Source organism: Chionomys nivalis, chromosome 17, assembly GCF_950005125.1.
Source record: "Chionomys nivalis chromosome 17, mChiNiv1.1, whole genome shotgun sequence".
NCBI classification, from domain to species: Eukaryota; Metazoa; Chordata; class Mammalia; order Rodentia; family Cricetidae; genus Chionomys; species Chionomys nivalis.
The window spans coordinates 52,024,373-52,041,936 of record NC_080102.1 but is presented as its reverse complement, the minus strand read 5'-3'; the positions used below and the strand labels follow the sequence as shown (position 1 = coordinate 52,041,936).

The 17,564-nt window shown below is 39.3% G+C and overlaps 1 protein-coding gene across 2 annotated transcripts in view; it reads left to right on the top strand.

Annotated features, from left to right (window-relative positions):
- The window catches only part of Nell2 (neural EGFL like 2), a 315,528-nt gene that overhangs the window by 53,222 nt on the left and 244,742 nt on the right, over nucleotides 1–17,564 (top strand). For both annotated transcript variants that reach the window (XM_057791706.1, XM_057791705.1), the window contains exon 4: nucleotides 7,129–7,279. In XM_057791706.1, the coding sequence (XP_057647689.1) occupies nucleotides 7,129–7,279 (151 nt within the window). The remainder of the gene's footprint in view (nucleotides 1–7,128; nucleotides 7,280–17,564) is intronic.

The following is a 17,564-nucleotide window of genomic DNA, read 5'->3' as shown; positions in this document are numbered from 1 at the left end:
GTGAAGAGTCTTAACCACACCCTCACTGCCATGCAGCTGTCTGCTGCTATGATGATGTATATCACATAAAGGCATACACCAAAATAAATTTTCCCTTCCATTGTGTCCGGAACTCTGTCATAGAGCAGAGAAATATAGCGGAGATTCTGGGACTAGATCAGCCAGTGCTAGAGATTAGATAGCTTCCAGCAAGGCGAATGAAGAATTTAGTTTAGATAGTAGGTAGCTCCAACATTTAAATAATGAATTTAGTTTAGCAAACCTCACACTGGTGGGAACACTTAAGAAGATAATATGATGGGTTAGAGCTAAGATAAGAGCAACGGTGGTATATGGTTTCAGAACAGCTCGTTGGTTCCTGTGTCTCAGAGTGCAGCTGGCCCTTCCTTTTGTAGACCCAGCATTCTGAGAGCTTAGTGGGATTCAGCCATTCAGAAGGGACAATATAGCAAAATAGCAGGTATGATCCTGATAGAACCTTAAAATCTCGACCCAGTGGTTGGTGTGCAGGTAGAGGGCTTGGCTGTAGACTGAAGGCAGAGTTCAGCTCTGTAGACTGTGCCAATGCAATAGGTTTGGCGTGATTTATTTCAGGGGATGGACAAATTTCCAGAGTTCTTACTGAATTACTGAGAAAACACTGCTTATTTCAGATCTACTCCTGTCTGATTTTTCATTTGTAACTTTATGATTCCTCTGACTGAGAAACCCAGCAGAGCCAGAAAAGGTTGCAGGGGGAATCGGGGGCAGAAACTGACAGATTTTTAGTTTCAAAAAGTCTGGATCAAGAAGCTGATTATAATGCATTTCTTGTCATTTGGTAATGTCATTTGGTGCTTTATAATGCTGTTTGCTTTCTTAAAGTGAAAATAATCATGACAGAAAAATGAAGTTTAATTTGGATAGGGTGGCTAATCGTGATAAGTGAGACTTTGGTGTCTTGTTACTCTGAAATAATTTGATTATTGTAATTAAGGAAGAAATATAGAAGAATAAACTCTCCAAATTGATGTCTTAGGTCAAACTGGCCTATTAAGAGGAAGATGAAATTGTGCCTTTCAGCATCTCACCTCTGCATCATTGCTCGGGCACGCTCTGCTCTCTCTTCCGCTACTCAGCAAAGATTTTCTTAGAATCTGCTTGTGTAATCCAGTTGCAAATCCATAACCTTCACATTGTATGCATGCGAAATTATGTTGTAGTTCTCTATCCATTATGCCTATTTATTGGGACATATTAATAAGATTTTAATGATCTAATTGCAAAAATCCCATTTTGATTCTGTAAATATTGTATTTATTTTTTTTAAAATAATCTTTCTACTAGTGCCAACAAAACAGTATATGTATGGATAGAGATAGACAACATAATTCAAAGGAACACAGTTTGTGAATTTAATGGTAAGGCATGCCATGGTTGTCGGCATCCTCTCAAAACAAGAGAGATGAGTGGGCCTGTGAGATGGCATGTTGTAATAAGAGCAGCGGGGCTGCGTCCCCGGCACCCGGCCGCCCGCATGGCTTAGCTTATGCCCCGAAATAATTACACGGAAACTGTATTCTTTTGATCACTGCCTGGCCCATTAGTTCCAGCCTCTTATTGGCTAGCTCTTACATATTGATCTAACCCATTTCTAATATTCTGTGTAGTACCACGAGCTGGCTTACCAGGAAAGATCTTAACCTGCGTCTGTCTGGAGTGGGAGAATCATGGCGACTCCTGACTCGGCTTCTTTCTCCCAGCATTCTGTCTGTTTACTCCACCCACCTAAGGGCTGGCCTATAAATGGGCCAAGGCAGTTTCTTTATTAAATGAAAGTAACTCCTCCATCATTTCCCCTTTTTTTGTTTAAACAAAAAAGAAAGGCTTTAACTTTAACATAGTAAAATTACATATAACAAAATGGTTATCAAGCAAGAATTACAGTTACAATATTTATATCTATTTTATCTCTTATCATAACTAAGGAAAACTATAACTATCTATCCATTCTTTAACTCCATCAAAGACTCCAGAAGGATATAATATTACCTAAGTAAACAAGAAATCCAAAACTCTAGAAATGACAGAGACATCTTGCTGCCTGGACAGTTACCCAAAGTTTTTTTGTACTGTTGGGGCATCCATCTTTAGCCTTTAGGCCCATAGTATCCAGCAGACATTTTTATCAAGCAGGAAATTCCAAAGACAGTTTAGTCACTTTTTGTTGTGTCCTGCAGAATGTCTCGCAGACTCTTTTATGAGTCAGGAACCCCGAAAAACCATCTCACCTTTAGACAAGTTTAGTAGTCCTCTCTCTGTGGGTTCTTTATGTCCAGTTTATGTAACAGTCCAGGCATGAGCAGTTTTATGCCCAAATGGCTATCAAACTCCTTAAGGAGCCTCTTTGGTGCCCATCTTTCTCTTGAAGTAGATTAGTGCTGCCAGGAGCAGACATGTCTCATTGTCATAAAAAGCCCTAAATTATTAAAACACTTAAATGCCATATTCTGTAGCCTTTGAAAGATATGAAGAATGCCTATCTGAAATATATCTATGCATATCTAGAAAATCTAACTAACGTGACTACAAGCTTGACTATTATTGATAATTATCCATTAACAACTTATATTTCCTAATTATACATTACATTTTAAATGAACTACACAATCACAATACCTTAATCAAGATCAGAAATACATATACACATAACAAACTTGACCTTAAAATCCATACCAATGCAAATTATTCATACCTATATCATATCCCCCTTTAAATGTAAAAGAACATTTATAAACAATATTTGGGCCACTCTGTTGTAATAAGAGCGGCGGGGCTGCGTCCCCGGCACCCGGCCGCCCGCATGGCTTAGCTTATGCCCCGAAATAATTACACGGAAACTGTATTCTTTTGATCACTGCCTGGCCCGTTAGTTCCAGCCTCTTATTGGCTAGCTCTTACATATTGATCTAACCCATTTCTAATATTCTGTGTAGTACCACGAGCTGGCTTACCAGGAAAGATCTTAACCTACGTCTGTCTGGAATGGGAGAATCATGGCGACTCCTGACTCGGCTTCTTTCTCCCAACATTCTGTCTGTTTACTCCACCCACCTAAGGGCTGGCCTATAAATGGGCCAAGGCAGTTTCTTTATTAAATAAAAGTAACTCCTCCATCATTGGCACGTAGATAACAGTGCTTGCCATGCCAGTCAAGAGTCCCAAGTTCTATTCTCACAACTCTAACAAAGGTAGGAAGAGAGAACCTATTCTATAAAGTTGTCCCATGACCACCACATGCATGCCCTGGCATGCACATGCTCGCAATGCATGCACACTACACATAACACATGCACACATATGCACATGCACACATGTGCACATGCATATACACACATAAAAACACACAAACTGTAATTAAAAATAAGACAATGTAATAAAATACTATTTATTACATATAAAATTAGGTTTGAATTCTAGAGGCATTTTATTGTGGACCCTTCATATTTTAACTACATTTTGTTTTACTTTATGAATGAAATTTTCAGTTTATGAGTCAAATGATTTGTGTAAGGTCTGACCACTGGATCCAGGCAGTGAATCTGATTCTTATTTTTGTTTGTTGTCTGGTTGCTACTTATGCTTCTAACGTATCATATTACTGTGTGCTTATCATTTTGATGTGATCATGCTGATATGGTATTGGCTCAAATTGTAATTAGTTTAGGATTTGGAAGAATCTTTTGAGGTTGCTTGGAGTTTCATGAGATTCAGAATGTCAGAGTTGCTCTAGCAGAGGGCGTTCTTATTCTTTGCTGTTAGTCTTGTAGCAAGGATCATACATACATGTGGTATCAGTAGGCATTGTCTGTCCCCTGAACAGCAGTAAATTAATCCCATGTAACCCAATAACTTTTCATGTGCACTTATTTGAAAATCGTTTTTCTAAGGAGAATTTGGTTTTCAAATTTACATCTCGGTAGTTTGGACTATTAGTTTAGTATGTAGCTGAAGGGGCCTATGTTGAAAATCTAGTTGCAGTTCTGAAGAGCCTGGTTAATTCAGAGATGATGAGAAATTTATTTATCCAGACTGTATACTTTTGTAAAAGTTAACTTAAAAAGAGATTGCATGCTTGGAGTATGCATCACTGTGGGACTCTGTTATAGAACCATAGCAATCACCTTGTCTTGAGTTGGGTTCTTGGTCTGTCACTTGAATTAGGTGGGTTGATTCCTATATGTGGCCAGGATTGCTTCTGATAGTTTGAAAGGCAATAAAATCACAGAAATGAATGGATTTCAGGATAACTATGATATGACCCCCTGTCATCTTGGGTTTTCTTTTCTAATCTACAGTTTATAATGAAACAGAGCTGAGACTCCTACACACTACAGAGATCTCTGAGGGTTAAATGAATTTTTTATGTTTAAAGGCTTTGCAAACTGCATACAGTTTAATCAACTTATAAGTTTGACTTTGAAAATAATCTCTGTTATTTTGCCTTTACAGTTTATACTATGAAAATGTTGAAAGGACAGTAAAAGCGGTGGGATGTGATAATAATCCGGAGATAGTGTAATTCTAATTTGAATTAAGTGACAGTAGGGTGTCACTAAAGTCTGATAAATAGTAAACTGGTGAGTGCTAAAACATCAGTCACCTGTTCTGTATTGGGGAGGAGGTGGTATTTATAATTGAATTCACACATGGTATTTTTGATGTCAGGTTATGGAGGAAATTAATTTAAGTTTTTACACATTGCAGTAACTGGAGACTCATTAGATTATGGTGGCAATTGATGTGATCCTTTTTTAATTGAAAAAGAAGAAAATCATGCTTACCCATTCTTTGTTATTGTAAGATAGATAAATCCCTTCCTTAACTTTAATATTGGCTTGAGTGTCCATATTCTGATAATAAGCTCTCTGAAAATGAGGTGACACTGTGACTTATAATAGCTACCAGAAAATATTGAGAATTAATTTAGCTGAAGAAATAAAAGACCTGTACACTGAAAAGTAAAGAATATTGTTGTAAGGCTTAAAAACAACACAAATAATTTATCATGTGCTTGAGGATTTGAATAATAAATATTGTTAAAATGCCCTTATTACTCCAAATGACTAACGAGTCAGTGAAATTCTAAGAAAAATTCCAGTGACTTTTTTCAAAGAAATACCAAAAATTCTTAATAATATGAGGATATGCATTCAATCAATGTGCTGTCTATTCCCCATATACATTCAACAGGGTGAGGTTTCTAAAGTAAACTGTAATTTGTCTCTGTTATGTAGTGGCAGGGACATGTGGTTTCCAAAAGCTGGGGTGGGGGGTAGGGATGTTTTAGTCTTGTGTCTGATTATTTGCTTAGTGGTCAAATTCATCTAACTGAGGCATACCTGAGAATTAAGGTGGGCAACAAATAAATCAGATATGTGTATACAGCAAATGATTACCAGAATTATACAAACCTACCCATGCCCTCATTTGGTTGCCATTTTTTGACATAGTAAGGTTTACGATCTACTCTCAATAAGTTTGAAATTGAGTATTAATAACCACACTTTTCACTATAGTGCACAGTTGCACCCCAGGATGCATTAATCCTATAAAGATAGGACTCTGAAGCTTTAGTCAGTATCTCCTCATTTCCTGTATTCTCTTGGCAATGGCAGCCGCCAGTCTACTTTCAGCTTCTCTGAACTCAGTGTTGAGTAGATCCCACATGAGTCTCTGGTAAGATTACTTCAATAAGCCTTATGTCATGTCTTCCAGGTTTGTCACTGTTGTTTAACATGATTGTGTGGTGGTGACACAGGACATTCCCTACTCTCCAAACCCCATTCTTCCTGTTGAGAGCTACTTACCTTAGTCTGTTTTCACAAAGAAAAATTGAGAATGGTTTGGTCACAGCCCTGACTGCATTTCTGACACCCATCAGTCCTATGCATGCAGTATAAATGGGAGAGCTTCATGCTTATGGTGATTGGGTGTGTGATTGATGGTGTTTTTCTAACCCCCGGCTCACTGCTTTCTCTATCCCTTTTCTCCCACTTCTTGCCAATTCTGAGTTTGGAGTTCCTGACTAAGCCATATGAAAGTGCAAAATAAAGTTTCACTTTTCCTAGGCAAACTTGCTGGGCTGGGCTTTCTCTAAACTCATAGAGGAGGGGGTGGAATTAAGTTTTATGTATTTCTTTCAACAAATATGGTGAGAAAAAATTGATCTTCCTGCTTCATCCACTGCACAGAAGGCTGAGAGTGACTAATTTCACTGATCTTTTCAAGAATCTATTTATAGCGAGCCTTCTGGCTAAAGATTCCACTCCAGAGAGAGGCACACAGATTTAAATCCAGTTTTCTCTCAGGAGGTGTCAGAAAAGTGAGCTGGCTCTAGAGTGGTTGGTGGCTTGGGTCTTGTTGTAGAACACACATCTCTTTGCCATCGTTACTGATGTAGCTAAGGTAATAGGCCAGAGAAAGTGTGTAAAGAGAAAAGTTGGGAGCTCTCATTTTTTTGGGAGTGTTCTTTGATTTTTTTTCCCCTCAAAGATGACATGCTCTGAAAACAGGTTTCTGAAACACATGCATTATTTTATGCGATTTGTGGCTCCCTGTATTGTATACAGCATAAGGTCTTATTAGGAGGATTTGCCAAGAGAGTCTAGAAGTTTGTATCTGCAAGTTATTCTGTAGCACAATTAATAAGAACCCAGAGACAGAAATTGGGGTTAAATCTGAAGGTCAGAAAAGCAAAACAGCCAGCCACTGGCTCTTACCTCTATCTCAGTCTGAAATGGCAATCCTGCCTCCAGGCTTCTCAGAATGAGACTGAGTGAGATCTGTCCCTTCCAGTCTTATAATCCTCTCTAGGGCTGGCATGCACCATTACCGCCTGGTTTTTATGGCAAACTAGTGTGACTGCTGGGATTAAAGGTGTGTGTCACCACTGCCTGGTCTGTAAGGTTGATCAGTGCAGCTGTTTTACTCTCTGAACTTCAAGCAAGCTTTATTTATTAAAATACAAATGAAATATCAGTACATTATTCTTTGACGAAAGTTTTAGAAAGGTGTTTGCAGGTCATACTTTATAAAACCAAACTCTAGTGTGTTCTTAATGTATGTTTATTATTTATTTAATTTTAGATTCCCCCAGAAGCATAAAAGCACCTACTGCTACAGCTGAGCGGTTTCTCCAGAAGCTGAGAAATAAACATGAGTTCACAATTTTGGTGACTCTGAAGCAAATTCACTTAAATTCAGGAGTTATTCTCTCTATCCACCACTTGGATCACAGGTAAGTGGAACTTGTAAAGTTTCTGGTGTTTTCTGTGTGTGGTTGCATTATAATACAGAAGAGAAGCAAACAGAAGATGTGCAAGGGACTTTAAAGCACAGAGTCATATATATCATGCAGAACTGCAGACAGAGTTCTGCCTGAAAACAAAGGAAACCACCGCATCAAAGCATGTTGGGAACCTACAAAGGTCCACTTCTAAGACATATTTGTTATTTCCTAAATTCCACAGGGGCTGTCTTCCTCAGTACTAAAGACAAACATACTTCTTAATTTCTGATCATTACCCAAAAAGTCCTGTATTTGTATCTTGGGAAAGTGGCTGTGATTAGAATTTTTTTGTCTTATAATTTTAGTCATTGTACACAGAAGTTTCTGTCTCACCCAGTCCTACAGCCATTCAGTCCCAAAGAAACATACAGTGGCTTATATTAATTATAAACTCTTTGGCCTATTAGCTCAGGATTATTATTAACTAGCTCTTACAACTTAAATTTACCCATAATTTTTGTCTATGTTTAGCCATGTGACTTGGTAATTTTTCTCAGTAAGGCATTCTCATCTTGCTTCCTCTGCATCTTGCAGGTGACTGACTCTCTGCCTTTTCTTTTTTCAGAATTCTGTAAGTCTGGTCACCTTACTTTTACTTACTGCCTGGCTTCTGGTCAATCCATGTTTAACTAATACAAGTGATAAATCTTTACAGTGTACAAGAGTGTTATCCTGCAGCAAATCGTAGACAGGGAACTTACCCAATAAGGCAGGGCACTCACAGCTGTGTTCAGTAGTATAGACTGAATGATAGTGCAGTCTTATGAGTACTTTCTACTTTCTGTCACATGTGGAAGGATCAATGGGAGATCTGACCAAAGAGGTGGAGAGAGAAGGGAGAAGAGATTCACCTATAGCCTTGACATGTGTAGCTATAGATAGATGTATACATAGTGAATAATACCTGAATACTGAATTATAGCATAGAAATAATGCAGGCTGGAAAATAATAATTCTGACAATGAAAGTGTCTGCGTGTTCACATTTCAATGCTTAATACTATCATATATTATCTATTTGTTTGAGGCCATGGGAGTATACACCAAGTGAACAACTAGTGTTCAACAGGCTGACCTACCAGATGACTCATTCTCTAATAGGGAGTCCCACTTGGTACAGTTGCAGGGTCACTGTCTGTAGATAACTGTTTGTCTCTGTAATTTCTCTCATGAGTCACTTTATTTCTTCCATAAGAATAGCTTTGAGTGTTTTCCCACTGCGTGTGTGTTTATCTCATGAGAACAGTCCATCTACTGGGTGCACATATATATGTGGATGATCAGGAAGATAGCTTCTCATTAATCTGTATAATTTCAATATATAAAAACCATGCTAGGACATGCTTCATAACTAGATCTATTGTTCTACAAGGCTATAAAACACTAAAAGACTGCTTTGTTCTTTTTATTCAGATTAACACAAGACAATAACAATTTCTCCTCAGGCAAACTGCACACAATTAGCTCAATTTTACCTCAGAGGAAGTTCAAACTAGACTAAAGCTTTTGTAAATGAATCTTAAGCTAAAAGCTTTACAGTTATGCACAAGGTCAGAGTCGTAGGTGTCTAACCAAGGTTAGTCATACAAAACAACCTTAAAAAAATCATGCCAATACTTTGCCTGCCAAGTCTAGTTGATAAAAGATCCATGTTTTAAAGCTTATATCACTGTACACTGTGCCCCTGCCCTCTGGTCACTATCTTATTCCAGAAACTTTGAAATTTTACATTGCCACGGTAATGGGTTCTGCCCTTATTGCTTACTTGTATGTGCTTTTGACCAATGAGATATAACTCTTGTAATTTTTTTTTTATTATTGCTTCAGCCTCAGGTAAAAAAGTATATTTAGGCTAGAGGAAGAGAAAAGCAGAGAGATTTGGGACAGGAAATTGAAGCAAAGGAGAACTGGAGGTTACAGAGGTAGAATAGAGCTGGCAGAAGGATAAAGAGCATGATTTAAACATCATGTGTGTGAACAGAAATTTTCTAAGTTCCCTTTACTAAACTATAGCATCTGACTTGAACCCTGGAAGATAGTTTTGTGAGATGGACTCACAAGCTTTGATATTTATTAATCAGGCAAGTCACATGGCTCTCTGTGTCTTCAGCTGCTCGTCTGTAAAGTGGGATAATGACAGCCCCTTCCTAGGCGATTGTGAAATAGTTTATAAACCCAAGGTGCTTCAGATATATAATAGTGTTAATGATCTTGTTCAGATTTAAGCAGAAAACACTTTTTATTTGGTTCTTTTTATTGGAGATTAGGCAGCCTAAAACTTTTCAAATCTTTTCCAAGTACCCAAGGCTAAACTTAATCAGAACTATGAGAAGAACAAGATGCAGCAAGATATAGAGAAGCCGATTCTTAGGTGCTCTTGTTATTAAGGTTTGAGGGCTCCCTGCACTCCATCCTCAGCAATGGAGGGTAATTTCATGGGGCTTGCTCTCCTCCAGGATCTGGCTTATGCTGAAGGGGAGGGCACCATGCAGACATCCAGCTGGGAACTGCTTAATACTTTGAGAACAGGGTAGGAAAAGGGGAGCCCCATCTCCACACAATTACTGCAGCTTTCTGATGTGGGATGTCCTTCTGTATATGTGTTTCTTTTATTGGCTAATGATAAAACTGCTTTGGCCTATTGCAGGGCAGAATATAACCAGGCTGGAATATATGTAAAGAGTAGGTAGAGTCAAGGAGATACCATGTAGCTGCCAAAGGAGAGTTACATGCCAGAAACTTACCAGAAGGCTACAGCTTCATGGTGATACACAAAATAATATAAATGGGTTAATTTAAGATGTAAGAGTTAGTTAATAAGAAGTCTGAGATAACAGGCCAAGCAGTATTGTAATTAATACAGTTTATGTGTGATTATTTGGGTCTGGGCAGCCGGAAAATGATGGAACAGTCTCTGACTACAGCTTTCCCCTTGCCACGGACCACTTTTCAGGTACCGATGATGAGGTTGGGCTGGAGTCAATGACATTCACCTCTGCCCATGTCAGGTACCATGAGTCACACAACATAAAGGAAGATTGTTCCTAGGAAGAGTAGCCTGATCTATGACTAGTCATCTGTCCATGCTAGGGACATCTCTCCTTTATGAACTCACTAGATTTTTCTTTCTCTGAGAAGACACACAACTCAGTTAGCTGTCTTACAGGTACTGTCCCTTATATGTGATGGCCACTCCCAGCCTCCTTCCTTAGCCCTCTGCCCTGTGATAACCAGATAAGACTATACCATCTGCTCATTGTGTTCTCATGGTGAGTTCTGCATGGTCACTGTTTCTGGAGTCCCTGTATCAATTCTGTAAGTTCTTTGCTTATTCATCTTATTTTTGTTTATAATACTGAAAAATTTTAGTCAAACAAACACCACATTTGTGATGTAGCATATATTTCCATTTATGTAGAATGTAGTTCATTTTTAAGGCATTAATTCTCAGTGAGATGATAACAATGGAAGAACACAGTCAGCCAGTGTGTGTTACCTGAGTTCATTTACCATTGGTATTCAGTAGAGGTAAAGAGTATAGCCTTGGAGACAGACTGCAAGTCCAATTGATCTACCACTCACTGGCTCTGTGACTGAATATAAATGTCCCCCTTTGCACTTGAGCGTCCTCATCTCTAAATCCATACAAAGTTTTTGAAAATGTTAGAGAAAACATCTACAGAAACCCTGCAATCACAGAGGGTCAGCACTCTCATTCTCATCCTATTGATAAGACAAACAACCCTCAAGGGTGCTGTGAACTCTTCAGAAGAGCTTGTGGGAAAATCCTTGGGTCCAGGCTGCATCACTATGAAGCTAGTGTCACCAGGGAACCATTAGGTCTCTTTTTTTCCCATAACATCACCTGACCAGCTAGTGATAGCATCAGGATCCAAACCCACTTCATCTGTTTGTCGAATCTGGGCTGCTGACCACTTTATAGTGATATTTCCTAAGCTAGCCTTCAATGGACTTTTCACTATGCAGTTTTTCCTTTCCTTATCCGTTACTATGCTGGTTAATTGTTATTCTTTTATCGGCTGTGTGTGTGTTATGATATATATATATCTCGCATGTATTTGGATGTTCATTCCCATGTCCCATGTGCATGTACTTGGGGATGGCATAGGAAGGTGCCAGATGTCCTGCTATCATTCTCTACATTATTCTCTTGAGACAATATTTCTCATTGAATCCAGAACTCACCATTTTTTGGCTAGATTTGCTGGCCAGAAAGTCACAGTGTTCTTATTGTTTCTGTTCCCTCCCCCAGTTGAATTACAGGTTTATGTCTGGCTATGCCTGGTGTTTTACATGGGTCCTGGGGATCCACACTCAGGTTCTCATATTTCATGCCAAGCATTTTTATCTTCCAAGCCATCTCCCTTCCCCTATCTTTCTAATTCTCACCCATATGTTTGGCTTCATCATTTGTGGACATGTAAGGGAGCTTGTGGGTGTATCCTAGGGAACAGATAAAGGAATGTGACATGTAAAGAAATCAAAGGAAGCAACTCAGCTAATGGTCAGGAGGATGACACCATTCTTAATACTCAGACAAGAGTTTTCTGATGACTTTTCATAGGTATCTATATTGATGGTCCCAGGAAATAAGGTTGGGGGTTCATGCCATGTTGTAGCATCTTGCCAGAGTAGACTTTAGAAAATCACAACATTGCCAACTGCATATGTCAGAGTTTGAAGGCCTTTGAAACAGTTTTCGAACCCCAGGGTGGTTGTAATGTGTGGGGCAGTTATGTGCAACCAAGATTTCTATTGAATAAGCCAGGGACTTCTGCTATGTGACATGTTGGATTTCCATATTAATTGCTTGCATTCTGTTCTGTAATTGTGTCACTTCTAACTAGCAATGACTGGTGCAAGCCCAACTCTCCCTTTCTGGTTTATTCTATTAAGGGCTTTTCTATCATCTGCAAGAGGCTCATAGTGCTGATTGTGGGTGGGGCTGCGTAGCTTCGGGTCACTTCTTCTGAGCACATGTTCTTGTATAAGAGTTAGAAAGCTAAAGGGTAAGAATTTGTGAGTTAGGATACATAATTCAGAGGATAAAGTGTCTGTCAGGAAACAAATACTAGATCAACAGTGTTAGCAGTAGAGGTTCTGTGAGGCTGCCTCTGTTCTGACTCTGGTACCCTTCCTCTGGGCTAATTGTAGTGAACTGTGGTTATCAGTCATGGGGAAGTAAGAAGAAGGTAATAAGTGATGGAAACTCGAGATGCTGGCTCAGCTGTGAGATGTGCAGACTGAAGCAGAACTGATCAGTAGGCGAGTGTGTGTCAGCACAGAGGCTGGGCTGCTCTTTGGCCATACAGCTTTCTCCCTTTCTACCTGCCCAAGTCTACTCAAACCTCCACAAGCCATGCCTGTCCTTTCCAGTGCCCCCATCTCCTCTCACATTGACTTCCAGGGCAGAGTTAGTCACCCTGTTTTTGGTGTTCTGACGTCCAACACCTCTGCTGATTGTTTGCTTTTTTCATGTGTATACACTCATGCTAATTCCACACCAGACACTGACCAACATTCCTAATGCTTCAACACTTTTAATACAGTTCCTCATGTTGTGCTGACCCCAATCATAAAAATTACACCATTGCTATTTCATAACTGTAATTTTGCTTTTGTTATGAATTGTGATATAAATATCAGATATGCAGGATATCTGATATGTGACTCCCAAAGGGGTTTCAGCCCACAAACTGAGAACCTCTGATGTAAAAGAAGCAAGTTATCACCACTCCTAATCCCAGCTAGCCAGGATCATCCCTGGGGGAAACAAGGTTTTTTTTTTTTTTTTTTTTTTTCATTGAAGATATTACATTTTCACACCTATTTGCTTGTTTGTTTGTTTAATATATAATGTGTAAGCATGCACATGCTATAGGACCAGGGGAGGTCAGAGGACAACTTACAGGAGTTGTTCTATCTTCCCTCCATGTAGGTAGGTTCTGAGGATAGAGCTCAGGTTGTCAAGCTTGGTAGCAAGCTCGTTTTCCCTATCTTTAAAAAAAAATTTTTTTTATTAAAAATTTCCGCCTCTTCCCCACCTCCCATTTCCCTCCCCCTCTCCCACTTCCCTCCCCCTCCCTCTCCAGTCTGAAGAGCAGTCAGGGTTCCCTGCTCTGTGGGAAGTCCTAGGTCCTCCCCCCTCCATCCAGGTCTAGAAAGGTGAGCATCCATACTGGCTAGGCTCCCACAAAGCCAATACATGTAGTAGGATCAAAACCCAGTGCCATTGTCCCTGGCTTCTCAGCAGCCCTCATTGTCTGCCATGTTCAGAGTGTCCGGTTTTATCCCATGCTTTTTCAGTCCCAGTCCAGCTGGCCTTGGTGAGCTCCCATTAGATCAGCCCCAAGGTCTCAGTGGGTGGGTGCACCCCTCGCGGTTCTGACTTCCTTGCTCATGTTCTCCCTTCTTCTGTTCCTCATTTGGACCTTGGGAGCTCAGCCCGATGCTCCAATGTGGGTCTCTGTCTCTATCTCCATCCATCGCCAGACGTTTTCTCTATCTTATCGAAGGCATTTTACAAATGAGAGTGCAATAAAAAAGTAGACCTCATCTCATGAGCAGTGTGTCATACACTGCCTGATAGGCCTTGGAATGTCATGAGCTGGCGGGTATTAATTTGTAGGCTATGGTATGGAAATTAGTAAGACATAGACATCAGTAAGTGTGACAAAGCATGGCTTTTGAAATATGTACTTTTGATAAGCATTATCTTTGGACATTTCTCATGTGCTAACATTTGTACCACAAAGAGATACTAGAAGATGACTGTGAAATGGGAAGAGGAGGGTAGGGGAGAGGTTGACAGTGGAGGAGACATGTGGAGACATGGCAGTGTAAAGGTGACCAATGGGGGAATAAAGAGGAAAGCAGGAAAGTGAATGAGTCGGGTCGGGGTAGGAAAAGAGCAACAAAGAGTAAAGATGCATGGAACTCCCATAATGAAACCTGTCACTGGATGTGCTAAACACCAACTTGCACAGCAACCAAGCAACAACAGTCTCTCCATAGACAATTGAAACAACATCCTTGAGTTATTCTCTGGAGTGCAGAGAACCTGCGCCAAACATTCTGCAGCATAGTGCTGCCTGCCCCCCGGCACCTGGTGAACTGCCATGAGGCTTCCTAATCCTTTTTTTCAACTCATTTGTGTGAAAGTTAACATGATTGGCAATGAATTTCTGCTAAATAGTTAGGTCATTACTGTCAAGGATTATATATTATTATATATTCCAGCTGAAAATTTCATTCTAGGTATCATGTTGTTGTAAGTTAAATGCTTAAATAAATTCTTGACAAATGAAGGCACAAGTAAACGTTGGAAAGTGTAAACATGTCTGTGATCTGGAATCATAAAATTTGTCAGTGTTTCCATCGGGGTGGACAGTGGAACTGGGCAAATGCTCAGGTGTCTCTGTGGATGCATCCATGCCCACCAGATTCTGAAATGTCATTAGCTCTAGCATGAGTGATCTGTTCCACTAACAGGCAGCCACCGCATCAAAACGGTTGTAAGACAAGTTCTCTAAGAATAACAGTTTCTGTAACGAGCTGTTCCACAACTGGAAACCTAATCACACAACTTGGTTGGTTTGGACATGGACTGATGGGCCTGCCCTGGATTCTGTGACACCCAAACGAAACACAGAGTGACTCAGAACTGGAGCAGGTATTAGTCAAGCATGGTGTGCAAACTGCACTAGACAACAGCCTAATTGTGAAGCTATGAGGTCCTCCTGGCAGTGCACCAGAGAGCCACAAGGAAGTTGCCCACCTCTCTGAGATGCTGGCTTCAGATGGTACTGTCCAAAGGGAGGCTGCTATTAAAAATTAAAGCAAAGTTTACGTGAGCATCATGGGAGAAGACTGTAGGCTCAGGTTTTCCCGAGGATGCATAACCATCTCCATCACCTGTAAACAAGCAGCAGATCTGTGCTCTTGTGTGAACGAACGAAGACACTTGGGGCAATCAGCAGTCTGCTTGGCATTTCATATGTCTGAGAACTGTTTCTCAAAGTGAAAGAAGAGAAAATGGGTCAATACTTTTAAGATACTGCTAACATTTTCGTCAGTGACTGGAGAAGAAAAACATGCACAAAAGTAAAGGCTTGCTGATAAAGCAAATATAGATTTGTCAGTAAAAAATAAATGAGAACTTTCTCTGCAATTTCAAAAGACCTCTGTTTCCTTCCTGTGTGTTTTTCAAAACTGTAGTTTCTTTCCAATAAACACAGTCTGAGTTACAGATACGGTATGATTACCTGGCCCATCTTCTCTATAGTTGATGAGATTTCTCTCTTTTTATGAGATGGTCTTGGGATTTACATAAATTGGTTCTCATGGAGTTGCTATCAGAATTTTCCTGATATCCAAGTGTTCTTTATACTTCTAGCTTTGAATGCTCTATGAATAGCATACACAGAGATAATTTGTGGCAATAGCTTTGAAGATGAATATAAAAATGTCTTGTAGCTTGCATTCTTTTTCTGTCTTAATCAACTTGAGGTGAAAAGATGACTTTTTTTCTACTCCTTTAATATTAATTATTATACATCCTGGGAGAGTAAATGGATTTGCATATGAGGTTGATAAAATACAGTTGTGAATGTTTGTCATGCTATAAGCTGTTCTTTCATGACATAAGTAAGTAAAAATTACTCTTGATGGCAATATTTGCTTGGCTTAATGGTTTTAAACTAAAAGATGACCTTGTTTATTGTGGGTAAAATTAACAGGTTGACCTGAAAGTGGCTGCCCCCTTCATTCTTTGGCGGTGTGCTAATGACATTAAAGATAATAGCATTTATAAATTAAAACTTCAAACTCCAAGTTCTTCATGATTTAAACCCCCTTATTCAAATCTTGTTCTCCCTACAATAGTTTCTATATAGTTATTTATCTCCATCAAAATTGCATTTCTATGTGCATTTTATACTTCCTCTATTCCAAGATGGCTATGATGAATCTTCTATGTAAGTCTGCATTCATGTGCGTTACTGAGAGGCATGGGGGTTCATCGGAGGAATAGAGCTAAGCGTGGGACTCAGTAAACAGATAACCTTTGCATACTTCCCATCAGTACCACGTTTGCTCTTAGGTTAACTAAGGTGGAATCGAATTTATGTCTTAGTGTGTAGAGATAATCTCCAGGGGCACAGATCTTCCACCTCCGTGCTGAGGAAGTGAAAGAAAGGGTCACATGGTCACTGCTGTCGTGACTGTTTACTCTGCAATCCCAGTGGCTCCATACTATTTTCTATGTAATCCTGCCTCCCGAGTCAGGGATGGTTCTGGGTCTCCATCCTGTTTTGACCATGAACAGTAATGAGGCTCCAAATACATCAGACTGTGATGAGCCATACTCTTCTTTTCTGTTGCTGCAACAAACTGTAGATCATGGGGGGACCAGTGTTGTGGCTGTTGGTTAGGCAATATTCCTAGGAACAAGGCATCCAGGCTGTCTTTATCTGAAGATATTTAGTTTTTCTGACTCAGTGCTACAATACTGTGGCATTCTCTACATTACTCATTTATATTTGTCTACTTTAAGCAATTTTTCTTACTGTGAGGTCTGGTACTCTATTACATCTATCTAGATTTCACACTAATAATGCTAAGAAATGAGGATATAGATTTTTTCCAGAGTGATAGCTAATTAGTCCAGTGTCATTTAATTTCACCTTTAATAGGAAATGAAATCTTACGTTAATATTAGAAGTTAATCTTATTTTCTCTTCTGTGTTATTAATTAGATAAATGTGCCAACAATGTACTATATGCAACTGTTTTCCTATTATAAATATAGCTTTTAGTGTACTTATTTCAAAAGTGAATTCTACACTTCATGTCTTCTTCTCACTACTAAGGATGAGCCTTTGCTGTCTGGAATATCCTCTTGGTATGAAGCTTAGAATCAGTTGTTAATTTATATTACAAACATGAATAGGCCTTGTATTGGAACCATATTGCATTTATAGATTAAATGGTTGACTTTTTATTTCATCCTCATGGTACTAGCTTTCTTATCCAGAGTTTTGACTTATCTTTCCATTTTTCACATTTTATGTTCTTTTCTTATAAGAGTGCACACATTCTTTATTAAGCCTATTTCTAGGATCCTTTATAGGCTGGATGCTAGTGAATTAAGCTCTTTATTTTGTGTGATGCTTTTGAATTTGAGTTATCAGTTGCCATATTACTAGAAAGTCACA